The sequence below is a fragment of the Hippopotamus amphibius genome, chromosome 5 (genome assembly GCF_030028045.1).
Source record: "Hippopotamus amphibius kiboko isolate mHipAmp2 chromosome 5, mHipAmp2.hap2, whole genome shotgun sequence".
In the NCBI taxonomy this organism is placed as follows: Eukaryota; Metazoa; Chordata; class Mammalia; order Artiodactyla; family Hippopotamidae; genus Hippopotamus; species Hippopotamus amphibius.
Window position 1 is genome coordinate 5251613 of NC_080190.1, and position 16027 is coordinate 5267639.

Consider the following 16027-nt stretch of genomic DNA (forward strand, 5'->3'; position numbering starts at 1 on the left):
AATGTTGCCTGTGTTATGTGCCCGGCTCTGAGAGTTGCAACATGTGTTGTGGGGGATGACGTGTGTGGCCTCTGTCTTCACAGAGTCCAAGGCCTATTGGGAGACTCACTAAAGAAGTATACGTGCAAATCTATTGTTGCAAATGTGGTAATTGCTATACAGGAAAAGAATAGGACATCTGGGTGTCAGAGCAGACGTGACGCTAAGCTGAGATGGGAAGAGGTGAGCTGAGGGCAGCAGCAGAGGCGAGAGGGCTGGTGCGGATGGGGATCCAGAAGGGGTGCTGTGGCCACAATATGAGGAGTGAGGGCGGGAGGAGCGCTGGGGTGGGGTTCGAGAGATCTCGGGGCCAGTGCTTTCAGAGAACGTGAGAGCCCAGGATGACCATCAGCAAAGGCACACACTCAGCCCCGAGGACCTCTGGCCCTCAGGCTTCCTGGGCCTCCCGGCGGTCCCACCTGCTATTCTGCCCCTTCCATAACACCTGATCACCCTTCTCAAGAATATCATAAGCCATAAAGCCAGCAGGGGAAGGAATGGATTCACTTTTTTAGCCGTTTGTTGAGAAACAGAATTCCCCTGGCTAAGCTAATAAAATTGTAGTAATTGGCCTTAATCATGAAACCATCTCATTTCTATGAAGAAATATATTCTGTTTCGCTAGGGGACCAGGTATAATTCACAGACCATTTCCAAGTGGCCTCCTGCCAATCCGCATGCTATTCTGAATATTTTGATTTTTGCCCCATGTCAAGGACAGCAGGGAATAAGTAAAACACACATGATCTTTTCAAAAGGGTTCGGTTTCTGTCGACAGTCACAAAAAGGGCCAGCCAACATCCTTTCCTGATATGAGTACTGCTGGGGTAGAACTGGGTCCCCTCAAAAGACATGTTGAAGTTGTAATCCCTGGTTACAACATGTGAATGTGACTTTATTTGGAAACAGTCTTTGGATGTAATCAAGTTAAGATGAGGTTGCACTGGATTGAGCCCTAAATCCAGTGACTGGTGTTCTTAGAAGAGGAAGATTTGGGCACAGAGACACACAGAGGAAAAAGCCACATGAATACAGAGGCAGGAATGGAGTGATGTGTCTACAAGCCGAGGACTGCTGGCGTCACCTGACACTATGAGAGAGGCAGGGAGCCGATCTTCCCCTTGAGTCTCTCTCTCTCAGGGAGCACTGCTGGGCTGACAGGCTGACTTCAGTTTTATAGTCTCTGGAACTGTGGGAGGATAGATTCCTGATGTCAAGCTGCCCGGTGTGTAGGGCTGTGTTACCGTAGCCCTAAGAAACAAACACAGCTACCTTCATGGGATTCTCTGTTCACTTTCCTCAAAGTTAAAAAAAAAAAAAAAAGGCAGGTAACTGAGATGAGCTGAGTCCTGATGGATGAAGGCACAGAATGAGCTTAGAAGTCACTTTGGTGGCAGATTTTAAAAACATCTAAAGTAGCCCCCTTTGTTAGTAGTAGTTATTTATCTGAATCACGTGAACTACAGTGACGAGATGTACCGCTGGCTGCTTAAATGACGCCAGGCTTCCTTGCAGTAGAAGTCAACAGATTAAATAATTTTGTGTGAGCCAGTTAATGCAGAGGCCGCCAGCATGAGCAGCGTGATTAATGTTTTGGTAACGAGAAAAATGCAAACCGTCAAAGGAAAGCATTAGCTCTAATATGGCCAGGAATTCCCCCAAATCAGTGTCCCAGACTCTGTTCCCTCTGGCAGGGACTATAAAAATACTTGTGCTTTTTAGCCCTGACTTTCAGCAGAGCATCTACAAAAGGGCGTTTGATTTTTTTTTTTTTTTTTTTTGGTGAGGATTTCTACTTAGAAGTGCCAGCTGGAGGGATATGCATAAAACCTTCAGATATACAATCTGTAACAAATTTCTCGATCCACAAACACCATGTGTTAAAAAATGTGTTTACAACGCTGCAGGAAGGTGCACGTTAAGAGGAGATCACCAGAAACACTGCGTGTTTTCTTACCTTGCCTTTGTCGAAGTAGTGGATGATTTCCTGGTAGAGCCGCTCTTTCAGCTGCCCCTGCGTGGTGGCCTGGTACCCATCTCGCTGGGTGAGGTGGGCCGCACACACATCCTCCGACCACTGAGGCAAAAGCAAAGTGTGAGGGTGCCAGGTGAGGGCACGTCCAGTGCTGCTGTTTCCCTACCCACAGGTCCGAATGCACAGTAAGCCCTGAGCTCGGTGCGGGATTCGGGCCCTGATTCTGGAGACCACTGGGGCTGCTGCCATCAGGCTGTCGGGCCTGGAATGCAGGCAGATCCTCCGTACCGAGGCCTCAAGACAAATGAAAGACAAGAGGAAGGCAAAGCTGGGTCTCGATTCACACAGAAGAGAAACCCAGCAGGTTCTGGAAAGCACAGAACTGTCAGTTTCCCCATGATGCCTGGGAACCTTCCAGACGAATGAGGAACCGAGAGATTTGTGGCTGCCTCAAGTGGGGCATCCCCGGGCGCTGGCCTGTCCTGTGCTGCTCGACATTTTAATCAACAGCAGGAGGCACATGGATCCCAGTTACAGGTCGTAAAGAAAGCTCCTTACGGACAGGGAGGTCTCTTGGGAACTTCAGCCCTAGGCACGTTGCCTGTCGCAGAGGACGGAGTTGGCCAGTGTTTGGGGACCTGAGAGTGGACTTACAGTATGAAGGAAAGATGCACAGAGGTCTTTGCAAGCGGGGGAGACGCACCAAGGTGAAGGCAAGCTCATCTGACACCTAAACTCCTGAACTTAACGCTCAACAAATCAATGGCGCCAAGTATAGGGTTCGATAAACGTCAGTATTTGGCAGGGACCTACTATGCGCAAGGTACCAGGTCAAAGATGAGTGAGAAGATGCCTGGCCCAGAGAGAGTGCTATTGCAATTTAAAGCACAGTGATATATAATAGCTCTGCAGACAAGATTTCATGGGTATTAAGGGTGGGAGGCAGGACTACGGGGTCTGGGGAGGCTCCTTGGAGGAAAGAGTCAGGATGGGCTCACTCATCAGTTGGACTCAGGAGGCGGCTCTTGACCCTGTTTTAAGGCAGGACAGTGAGGACGCTGCCAGGAAAGCAGCGGACTTGCAGGATGCCTGCACCACAGTGGGGGTTGGGGGGCCCCACCAGACTCCGGGCCGGTCAGGTCACATCTGGAACAATGGGACAGCTGTGGTCCACATTTTGGGGGGCATGACAAATGGACAGGAACCACTGGGGCAGAGGGCAAAGGCCCCAAGGGACAAGCCTGCAAAAGTGCTGGGCTCCCTAAGAGGCTAGCTCTCCCGGCACACACCACCCACCTCTGCCTTCCCAGAGCCAAAGGGCTGAACCCCAGGGCTCCAGGGAACAGGAACATGGGGCCAGAAGGGCACCCCAGCTCCTGCAGTGTCAAGTAAGAATAAGAAACCTTTAGGCTGCTGCAAATCTTTTCACCTTCAAATGAGACGTGCGTAGTAGCCCAACCATGACTGGGAATTACAAACTCAACTGATTGTGGTATTGTCACCACATGGCCAGATTTCTGCTTTTATGAAGGGTAAAGGTAAAATTTTACATGATTCTGAAATGTAACTACAATAAGATAAATAAGAATAAGAAAGTTCAGATGTCAAATAACTTCCTTGGAGTTTAAAATCACCTAAAAAATACTGAATGGAGAAGCAAAACTGCTTTATACCTTCTACTTAAACATTGAGATGAAATAACTCGATTCCCAGGCTAACGGCTGATGTTTTGATTGCCCTTGTGTGGTTTTTTTTTTGACAAAATAGCCTTAAAAAAGAAGATCCTATTTGAGGATTTTTACTTAACGAACAAGAATATATCAATCATGGTGAAGAATTTTCATAAAGATACAAGTAATGTTCTTTAGTATGTTGATTAACCAGCATGAATTCACATTTACTGTAATATCAAAACATATTTAGGAAAAACTGCAAAATGTAATGATGTAGAAGACACGGAGAGTGATTATGCAGCATTTAACTGGAAAATTCTAAACCCCAGTGGAAGATAATGCAATTGGGCCGATTGACTTGGGTTGTGAAATGTCTTTGCACCGTTTGTGACAAACCTGTCTGTGCTCAATAAATGCAATAATTAAGCAAATGACAGCTCACACATGTATATCTATCTTACATTCACTGGCCCGCAGAAAAGTTTATGTTCTATGAGAGAGAGTAAGCGTGGCCAAGCAGCTTGTCAACCCCATTTTAATTTCCCTGGTGTAAAAGAAATATCTTTGCAGTTTCAAAATCACCTTGTTATTAAAATTTGGGTTTCTAACAAATGAAAGCCATTTAGAATTCAAAGCGGGGCGGCTGGTGTGAGATGCCCCAACTGAAATCTCTGTCTTCATAAATGACAGTCCTTGGGAGAGTTTATATGGTGCAAAGCCAAAAGGGTACCGTGGATGACTGTGGATGAGGCGTTCAGATTTCAAGGAGTCTTGTTGTGTTTTCTTTGTAAAGGACTTTTGTTTTCAGGCAAAGGTAAATCTCCACACCACAGTGTCCCTAAAGTGGCTTATGTGTATGTGCGGCACACAGGCTATTGGGGAGTTCAGGACTGGGCCAAGGGCTGGAAGATTCTTGGAGGTTTCACTGCCCAACATGGCATCCTCCTTAATCCTCTCATCACCCAGTAGACACTGCTTACTGCTCATTTTTAACATAATCTCATCTGGTTTCCTTTCATTCAGTTTTTGGTGTGGGCGGTGCTGGCTTGAGTTTAGACACTCAAGCCAACATCCCCCACACCTTGAATGAGTACTCTTTATGTAGGGACACTCAATTCTAATTCTCATAGCTGTTCCTCTTTATCTAGTTCATAATTTTTCAATTTTTTTATGAGGATATAATGGGAAAGATGATCTAGTGTCTTGCCAAAGTTTTAAAATATAGAACTAGAAGTCGTAAAGAAATTCCTTCATCTATCCACCTACCCACCTGTACATCCGTCTGTCCACCCACACAAAAGTCCACCCATCCACATATCCAACCATCCACCTACCCACACATTCATCCATCCACCCATACATTCATCCACCCACCCACACAACTATCCACCCACAGATCCATCCATCCATCCACCCACACATCCATCCACCCATCCATCTACCCACACATCTGTCCATCTACCCACACATCCGTCCATCTACCTACACATCCGTCCATCTACCCACACATCCATCCAGCCACCCACACATCCATCCAGCCAGCCAGCCACCCACATATCCATCCACCCATCCATCCATCCATCCACACATCCATCCACCCATCCACACATCCATCTACTAACCACACATCCATCCACCCACACACACATCTGTCCATCTACCCACACATCCATCCATCCACCCACCCACACACCCATCCATCCATCTATCCACCCACACTTCCATCTTGCCATCCATCAATACAAACACCCACCCAGTTATTTACTGTGGGTCCACTTTGTATGACTAACTGGACTGAAAATGGACATCGGGGAGAGCATGAATGTATTATGACAACACACACACACACACACACACACACACATATATCAATGTCCAAAGCTATCTGCATAACAAAAGGATCACTGAGAGATCATGCCAGAGCCACACTGAGGAGTTACATCCCCCAGGAGAGTCAGGCAGGAAGTCCAACATGAACTGACAGACCAACAGGGGATCTCAATGGAACCGCTTAGAAGGCACGGAGAGAAAAGTCATGAACTGGTCCCTATACTCTATGCTGAGGTAATGAGAGGTGGGCTCATTTCTCTTAGCTGTTCTACCACAGAAATTCCTTCTTATTGAGGCTGCCCTCCAGCATTACTGGGCCCTCTTGGCAGGAATAAGGAATTATAGAACTCTAACTCACTGTGATCTGACAGACCAATGATGGGTGTTTAAGATGCTCAGTAATAACTTGCTCTGACATCTTGTCCAATTTGCATTCAGGAGAGCCAAATCTATAATCAAAGTACTTCCTAACTGTCTTTGTTTATGTCACTGCATTGAGTTAATATCCATAAAAATCTTGTTATAGGTTTACTAAAATTTGTCATGGAAAAATCAAATGTTAAATGATCTTATAATTTATAATGACAGGATCATAAAAGTATCTGGTAATCTTTACTACCTTCAGAAGCTTTGCATGGAGAAGCAAGGTATAGGCTGCTTCCGTGTAGTTATCACATTCCTTGTGCAGGTCACAGAGCTTGTACAAATACCTGAGACGATAAAACAGAAGTACATTCTTAAAGCACCATCAGATCATTTGTGTTGAGAATTGCAAGAGCTAAATTCTGCCTTCAATGGTAAATCATCTCTATACTTTCTTTTTACAGTGTTCACAATGCATAAAACCTTGGAAGCTTCTGGCACACAAGGCACTAAGAAAAACCAACAAGAGTAATATACAATAGATATACTTTTTTAATTTAAGTTTTCTCTTTTTAGGACACAACTGAAGATGGCACAAGAAGGTAGAATTGTACTCCAAGGTTTCTCATTCTTTCTCATCTTTTGCAGATTTTTCTTCATACATTTGAAATGAGAGTATACAATGTTCAATTGTGATTTCTACTGAGTCCAAACATACACACACACACACACCACACACACACAATCCATAAAAATACAAATGCATAAGAATAAAGAGCTCCGATGACCACAGTGAATGTGATCAAAAGAGTTCCTTTGCCATAAAGAAATAAAGGTTGCTTTTTAATATAAAGCAACCTTCATTTTGGATAAAAGAAACGGATTCTTTTCCTCAAAGTTTATTACAGTCACATGGTACTGTTTTTAAAGGACAAAGTTAAAAAGTCTTAGAAATCACAACTTAGAATATCATGATTTTGTTTATTCTTTATACAAATACATATACTAGAGATGTCAAAAGAAAAAAGAAAAAAATCATGCTTAATGTCACTAATCCATCATCAAACACTAATGCCATATGGATTATGTAATCATTCTGGTCTTCTAAGTGGTAATTTTGCTAAAATTTGACACTGGCCCCCAAGAGTAACCAAGAAGGACAGGGTACCAATCACAGCCGAGCATCCTAGAGAAAAAGGCAAGTGAAGGAGAAAAATCCAAAAGAAAATACAGAACTTGAGAATTTGGTGTCCAGCTAAGAACAGACTGAAAATTTATAATATTGCCTTATTTCTGATAAAATTAAAACTGGACTCTCGTTTGATCATATGGCTAACTGCAAAACACTAACACTTGTGGTGGTGCCTTTTTTCAAAAGGGCCATAAGGGTTGGTCAAGGGGAACAAAAACGCTGTGAAATAATAATTTTCTAACGAGCTGGCTAAGTATGAAACCTCCCCAAATCTCCACATCAGCCTGGACGAACTGCACCAGGCCTGACAATACTTCTAGGAGCTCCACCAAATTCAAACTCTAGCCTTCACAATTCCCTACAAGATTAACCCCTGTGGTTATAAAACACCTTTTTAGCATGGACTTGACAAACAGTAATTATTATAAACAGGTTGAGGGTGCAAATAAGCCTGATGGTCACATACCTTATATACATTTCTTCTCTTTCAATCTCTTTGTAGAAATTCTGAAAAATCAAACCACAAAATTGTTTTAAGAAACCTGTTCTATAAAAGGTGTCACATACACATTAAAAATTCACAGTTCTTCAACTTGTGTCAAACACATCCAAACGGACCCAGCTCTTTGGATTCGAACCATAAATTCGCATAAAATGCAAAAACATCTTACACTGTTCTTCATTTTTTTTTTTGGGGGGGGGCAGATTCTAACAAATAAAGTTCCTATACTTTAAACACTACACTGTGTATATGTTAATCCCAAACTCCTATTTTATCCCTACCCCCCCCGCCCCGGCCACTTTCCCCTTCGGTAACTGTAAGTTTTGTTTTCTATGTCCATGAGTCTATTTCTGTTTCGTAAATAAGGTCATTTGTTCATTTTTTCAGATTCCACATATAAACCATATTATATATTTGTCTTTCTTGGTCTGACTTACTTCATTAGTATGATAATAACTAGGCCCATGCATGTTACTGTAAAATGGCATCATTTCATTCCTTCTTAATGGCTGAGTACTATTCCATTGTGTGTATATGCCACATCTAAATAGATAACCAACAAGGACCTACTGTATAGCACAGGGAACTATACTCAATATCTTGTCATAACCTATAATGGAAAAGAATCTATATATTCAGACACATATAGATCTGAATCACTTTGCTGTACACCTGGCCTGAAACTACCTCAACACTGTATATGAACTATATTTCAATAAAACAAAAAGGAAAAAAAATGCTTGGCAACACATTTTAAAAAATTAAAAACTAAAATAAACACTATGATGGTTTACATCTACTTCTGTCATTTGAAAGTTATCTGTTTTCAGTTAAAACAGGGTACTACCCAAAGATATGATATCTTAACCATTCTTAACCACTGTAATCTCATTAGAAGTGAAAAAAAAACTAAAGATCCCAAATTTGGGAATAAGTATCATCGACATGATTCCCATCATCCTGTGTCTAAGCCTTACCGAGAGCCGCAAGAAGGCAACGTGGCACTGCAGACCCGACCTGCCCAGCACAGTAGCCACGAGCCGCATGCATTCAAATAGAAAGTCAATGTAATCAAAATTAAGTGAAGTTAAACATTCATTTCCTCAGGGGCGCGTGCCACACACTTTGAGCGCTCAATAGCCATGTGGAGCCAGTGCTACGGCCTTCACAGTGCAGACGCAGAGCACCTTCATCGTTACAGAAATTTCTATCGGAAAGCGCTGCTCTACCCGGACCTTCCCAAACACTGCAAAAAAACCTGGTTGCCACTTAAACAAGCACCTTGTCTGCAGCATTGATAGAGGAAGGGTAGTTCGCAGATGATCAACAAGGGGCTAATTCTACATGTTTTGTAAACTATTTTCTATCACAATTACATTTCTTAATATGAAATCTCGGTAAACCCGCGAAAGTCTTTATTGTACATGCGGCAACAGAAAGGGACAGCACAGTCACCTAACAAGGCCTAAGGTATGGACACACCATGGCCACTTTCAGTGTGAAATTCAGCACCTGCACACAATGTGGGCCTGAGATAAGGAATGAATATCAGCATTATAAAGGCACGCAATTATCCAAGGAGATGGAATAGCCTGTCTCATTTCATTAGCAAAAAAAAGACACTGCTTCCACAATTGATTTCTCTGAAAAGAAATGATGAATAAATGCAGAGACTTAAGAGGGGGCACGTTGAGAAGGACGCACCAAGATTTTCACATTTTGCGGCCTCTCCGATCTGCGTGTCCTCTGGTTCGGGTGCCGTCTGGGTAATGAGGGTATTTTCAGCTGGCGACCCAGAGCCACGTAACAAAGGGAACCCACATCAAAGGCGGAGGATCAGCCCTTCACTTCCAACTCTCAACTCGCCAGTATTTACAAGCTACGATTTCACAGCATTCTCTTCTGCACTCCTATTTTTAATCCTTTCCTAAGCTTTTGATCATTCTCCTCTACAATTTCACAACAGGGATATCAGGCGACTTCCGTTCCTCTCTCCGAGATATGGAAATGTCTTCTATTTCCTGCCTGTGCTGCGTCCTGTTCCCTGCCTAGGACATCAAAACCTCCCTAGAATTGAAGGACATTCATCTCAAATCCCAATTTCTGTATAAAACTTTTGTGTTCCTCATGTAAAATTCACAGTGCTTGGCGCCCTACTTCTGGGCTCTGCGGGCAGCCTCCGCCCCCTGTGGTCCTCTCTGCGCCAGGGCTGACGTTTGTCCAAGCAACCTCTTGGGCCAGGCCCCCAAATCCAACCCAATGCTATGCACTGATCTTTCAGAGCGCGTGCATTTTCATTGTACTTCAATTTTGTACTCCTTCACCCTCATTAGCCTTGTAAAGGAGCCACGAAGGACCTAACTTAGGTCTGTAACAACAATGATTCTACCACTCTTGGGTACGGATGTGATGATAATTGCATAGAAGAGCCAGGTGACACACAACAAAATCACCAACCAGTAAGAGAGATTGCATGATTATGAGGTGACGATGAAATTCGACTTAATTACAAATATGCATTTTGTCTGATGGAAGCCATGATCCAATACACATGCAGACTTGCTTGCAGAGGTATGTCTAAAGGACTTAGGTTTCTGAGCAGAATCACGGCCCCGTCTCTCATTTTTTAATTTTAATTTGTTTTCTAAGTGATAGGAAGAGTAGGACATTAACGCACCCACACAACATAGACCGTTCCATTAACTCCATTAAAAAAATAAATAATAGCACTGGTTTTCAAGGAAATTTTGCAGTGAGCTTACATTTATTTAGTGATGAATAAACCTCATGTTCTTTATTTTGCGACCTTAGGATTTCAAGGGGATTTCTTCTTAGTGATCAATTGAGTACATTTTATATACGCTGGGAATTCAAAAATTATCTACACTCTGGCTCTAGAATTTATTTTAATTAACTTTTAGAAAGAACAAATATATCATTTTTCAACATAATCTCCTTGCTTTTCAATACACCCTGTCCATCTGTCAACAAGCTGTCGTATTCCCTCATTAAAAAATGTTTTAGACTGAGCCGCGAGTCACGAGTGCACCGCTGTCTTCACTTCTTCATCAGAGGTGAACCTTCGTCCTCGTAGGGCTGCTTTTTGAGGACCAAACAGGAGAAAGTCTGAGGGAGTAAGATCAGGACTATAAGGAGGAAGCGCTAATACCTCAAAATGAAGTTTTTGCAGTGTCGACAGTGTGGGCGAAGTGTGTGGATGTGCACACCCTCAGATCACAAAAAACGAATCACTGCACGCTGCTCTTCTTTCATGCAAACCACAAGTGGGGCACCCAGTTTTGCTCGCACCATAGTTACAAATGAACTGATGAAACACATCCACACCTGCACAGCAGTGACTGAGGAGACAGTAACCTTGAACAGAAAGCGCTGATAAGACAGTGCAGCCAACAGAGTTTTAATATAACCAGAGTGCGGATAATTTTTACTCACCCTCGTATTCCTAAACATATGTTTATACAACCATATTCATCTAGAGATGGAGAGACATATTTACTTCTATGAAATTCTGTTTCATACGAAAAGTACCAGGAGAAAAGGTAAAAATGCACCTTAAATGTTCTTGGCAATGAATATTAAGAGACAGAACATCTATCTGTAAAAATCCATTTTTGTTTCTCTGTAATCCACAGATCTGTTGCACTTTTTACATGAAAGAATTGTGACAAGTTGGGGCCCATCTTATCCTCTCCAGGAAACGCTTAAGAATAGAACACTTGACTCTTCATGGAATGATTCAGGATGTTTCCAGTTGAAGGAAGTGAATGATGTCAGATAATCTCAGGATGAGAGAGGAGCATACGGTAACGTCAGGAACTGTGATCTCAGGTGTCCTCACAAGAGCTTATTTTTCTGGCCCTGATTCTGATTCTGATAAAAGGTCTGGTTCAGAGCTTGTCACTACCTCTCCACTAGGTTTTGCATCCTGGTGAGCATGAAAGATCCTGCTTGAAACAAATAGCTATCAATCATCAAAGCTGGAAATCTAATAACATAATAATAATTCTTCCTTCTGGACACAAATGGGCCTCTTGGATCCCCTTAAAGCTCAGGGGAGCACTAGAAAAGTGTGTCCACGGTGGGGAACGATTCTGAAAGGTTTCTGTTTCTTTGCTGCATAAAGATACTGATTTTTATTTCGTGTTAACCATACTGGCATCATCAAAATTCCTTTGGACAAAGGCAAGAATGCAGGAAGAAAATAGAGCAAGAGCCAGGTTCATTCCTGAGCAAACGAACGAGGCCCTTACCTGGGGCAGAGCGCCTGCCACCCTAGCACAGTCAGGCTACCGGTGGATGGAGAGGCAAACACAGCCTGCGGGCTAGATCTCAGGGATGGACACCAGTCACTCCTAGAGCAGTCCACAGCCCTTATGATGCACACACAAACATACTTAGATGTTTCAGTCTCACTGATTCTTTCCTTGGCCATGTCCAGTCTATTGATAAGTCCAAAGGCATTCTTCATTCTGCAAGTGTTTTGGATTTCTAGCATTTTCTCTTTGATTCTTTCTTAGAGTTCCCATCTTTCTGCTCATATTACCTGTTCTTCCACGATGTCCACTTTTTCTACTAGTGCCCTTAGCATTAATCATGGTCATTTTAAATTCCCAGTTGGATAATTCTAAATCCTCTAAAGCCTTGTCCAAGTCCAGCTCTGATGTTCTGTCTCGTCAAACTGCATCTTCTGTTTTTAAGACACCTTGTTATTTGATGTTGAAAGTGGCCATGACGTACTGGGTAAAAGGAGTCCAGTACTGGCTCCAATGGCGGTTTCTGCTCCGGGAAGCTCTGATTCTTTGTATCCTGTCTCTCCAATTTTGGGAGCAGGCGTTTTCCCTGTGAATCTGAGAAGATGGGTCCCAGAAGAGTTGTTGATTTTCAATTTTCAAGCTTTTTTCTTGTGGTGAGGATGGGAGTAATGAGTCCCAGGTTCCTTTTACATACTGGACCAGAAGCCAGAAGTTCCCCATGTTGAGACTTTCAAGGAAGAGAAAACTTGCTCTGGAAATATTTATCATTGGCCAAAACGGGTTGCCCAGCCACAGACTTGCAGGGGCTGAGGCTGCATGAGCTGTCAATTGCCAGCCCCTCGTGGCAAAGCTCAGATTCAGTGTTGACACTAAAGTAGGTGGAAAGGAAAAAAAATTCCCTTTTCTTTATCTTTTTAATCCAAACTTAAGAATGGATGATGTGTCCTGTTCCTCCTGGCACAAAAGTCCACTCCCATGAGCTCTCAGCGCCTGCAAATCTGTATAGATGGTGTAAGCCGGGGCAGGGCATCTATCTGTTGTCCAAGACCAGGACAATCCACAGTAGTAAAGAGAAGAAACCAGGAACAGTGTTTCCTTGCATCACTGCGTTGGGACAGGCAGGGGAAATTGAGGAAAAGGCTACCAGGGCCAGGAGTCTGCTCGTCTGGCTCCTGTGGGAGCAGCAGAGGAGGAAGATGTGGAGAGATGCAGAGAGCTCGGAGCCAGATGTGGGGGTCACGCGGCTCCTGAGAGTCACAAGGTTCGCCAACCACGCCCTGCAGCTGAGCTTGTCGTAAAGCTTCCCAAAAGCTCATTGCCCTGAGGCATTTCCTGATGCACCACAACTGTGTCGAAAACTGATGCCCCCAGAACCTGACCACGTCACAGCGACAGCAGCGGTGCAAGACACCAATGGATGGCAGTGGCCAAGTTCTCCAGAGTGATCGTGTGGCCGTGCACGTGTTTCTTGGGGCTGCCCTAACAAATTACCACAAGCCTGGGGACTTAAAACCACAGCTCTGCATTCTCTCTCAGCTTTAGAGGCCCGAGTCTGAAATCCAGGGGTCAGCAGGGCCACGCACCACAACAAAGACCCAACACAGCCAAAAATAAAATAAAATTTAAAAAAAGAAAGAAAAGAACACTTGTCATTGGATTTAGGGCGCACCTGGGTAAGCCAGGGCAGTCTCATCTCAAGATCTTTAAATTCATCACATCTGCTAGGAGCCTTTTTTCCAAACTAGGTCACACTCACAGGTTCTGAGGATGAGGATGTGGACCTCTCTATCGGAGGCCACCACTCGAACCCACTACGGGACACGCTTCCAGCCTCCTAGTCATGAAACACTAAGGATCTGTAATCAGCGAGGGTGCTCCCCTGGTTATAAAATGAGATGGCTCACTGTCCTGAACCAGGGGAAGAACAGTGTGAAACATCCAGAGGGAAGATGATTTTGCAGATATGCTTCAAGCAGATCTGCAAACAGTTCTACCTTCCTCCTTTCCTGCAAAAGATGAGGAAACAAGCCAGGGAAGCTGTGTCCTGCCCTGCAAAGCTCTGCGGCCAGCTGTCACAAGGCTTTGAACTTCTTGGCTCCACTTCTGGCTTCCTGGGAAGACCGGATGTTTAACTTTTCACTCACCAGCACGTTGACAGTGCAGCTCATGCGGTTTTCTTTGTTCTCATCGTGCATGATGGTTCTGTAGTCCAGAAGTCTTTCCATCAGGCGCACGACGAGCTTTACGAACGTTTCTCCCGTTTTGGCGAGGTACTTGTGCTTCCTGCAGTGCTCCAAGAGGCTGAAAAATAATCACACACACCTTGTTCATCACCCTCAGAAAAAGAAACCCGACTGAGGTGCAATGTAAAATATTTCCCATTATTAACACTTTTTAATTATTTCTGGGCTACAGAGTTCACTGTTGTCTAATTACGGTCTCTCTGTCTCTATCCTGACATAAATCCCACTGTTAATCAACACTTACATTTTATCAAACAACACTTTGTACTGCTCGTCGCCTCTGCCCCCTTCCACTTCATGATCCAGCTTGGTGATGATCTCATTTTCAAACTATAATTAAACAGAGGAAGCGTAAATAATCAGCATGGCGGACATTTCACTCCATGACTTGAGCGTCAATAATACATACATCGCCGAGAGATCGTCATCGAGAGTTGCCCCACGCCTTTGAAGCCTGCCTTCATTCCAGAGTTGCCCTCCCCGCACCCCTGGGGGTTTCTGAGGAGCCCCTGTCACAGGGGGAATCTTTCATTTCCTTCCCCAGTTAATGAAGTCTCGGTGCCCGTTCTGATCACAGGAGCAAGAGCCGGAGAAAGACAAGGAAACCGTAGGGGAAAAAAAAAATCAAGGAGCGACATGAAAAAACATCTCAAACTTCATCTTTATGAACAAGGAACAGCTAAAATAGCTCCTCAATTCCTGGAAAAGAACAGATGCTGTGTCACTTGCCCGCAGAGTTCTCTGCCATCTGAAAACAGGCAAAGGGCCACTTCCCTGCCATTCCTTGAAAGATCCTAGAGAAATATCTCACTCACTCTGGTTGAAAAACAGTATAAAAAACAAGAGAAGAAATGCCTTTAAGACACGAGCAGACTCCTCAAGAAGGTGCCTCCCAGGCCTTTCCTTGAATTCCCCAAAGCTTCCGATTGGATTCCCAGAGTATCTGGTGGGAAACGATCCTCACAACGGATGGTCTCTCTATCTCATGCTTTCAGGAAAACTCTAAATTCTGGGGAGGAGCGAACCTCCAAAATGTCTTCACAGAGGTCACGGACCCCATGGCTGATCAGGCTGGAGATAACTAGTGCAGTAACAGTGGCTGTACATCCGCATCCTCGCTGCCCAGCCCCAGCCCCAGCCCTGGCAGGATTCAGAGCCACCTCGGGACTGGGGTTCTGGCCGGGTGAGTGGTCCTGTGGCAAGAGGGTCCTGCAGTTACCCACGGATGTGGGACAAGTAGGAAGGAGGGGCTGCGAGAGCTTTAGGTCCCTAGAGGTGGAGATACCCACACTGAACCGAAAGGAGATGAACAAAGGAAGAACTGAAGGAAACAACAGCTGAATTCAGGCTTCACGAAGCAATCAGACCACGGCATGCATGCAAGGCTCCCTGGGATCCCTTTTAAAAAAAACTTTATTGAAGTATAGTTGATCTACAGTGTTGTGTTAATCTCTGCTGTACAGCAAAGTGACTCAGTTATACATATACATATACACACACACACATTCTTTTTCATTATGATTTATCACAGGATATTGAATATAGTTCCCTGCGCTCTACAGCAGGACTTTGCTGTTTATCCATTCTATATATAATAGTTTTCGCGTGCTAATCGCAAACTCCCAATCCTTCCCTCCCCCATGCCCACGTCCCCACTTCCCCTTGGCAACCACATCTGTTCTCTATGTCTGAGTCTCTTTCTTTCCATAGATAAGTTCGTTTGTGTCATATTTTAGATGCCACGTATAAGTGATATCATATGGTATTTGTCTTTCTCTTTCTGCCTTACTTCACTTAGTGTGATCATCTCTAGTGGGATCCCTTTGAAATACACGCTCAGATGTCACTTCCCCAGGCAACTAGTCCCGCACGATTATTGGGATCCCATGAGAATTTAAGCTGCGTGAGAGAAATAATTTTCTTCTCTTGGTCTCTA

The 16027-nt window shown here is 44.0% G+C and overlaps 1 protein-coding gene across 4 annotated transcripts in view; it reads right to left on the reverse strand.

Moving 5' to 3' along the window:
- The window catches only part of DOCK1 (dedicator of cytokinesis 1), a 520609-nt gene that overhangs the window by 57139 nt on the left and 447443 nt on the right, over positions 1-16027 (reverse strand). For all 4 annotated transcript variants that reach the window (XM_057736106.1, XM_057736108.1, XM_057736105.1 and 1 more), the window contains 5 exons: positions 14336-14421; positions 13993-14149; positions 7539-7579; positions 6137-6227; positions 1997-2116 (listed from right to left, as the gene is read on the reverse strand). In XM_057736106.1, coding sequence (XP_057592089.1) covers positions 1997-2116; positions 6137-6227; positions 7539-7579; positions 13993-14149; positions 14336-14421 — 495 coding nt within the window. The remainder of the gene's footprint in view (positions 1-1996; positions 2117-6136; positions 6228-7538; positions 7580-13992; positions 14150-14335; positions 14422-16027) is intronic.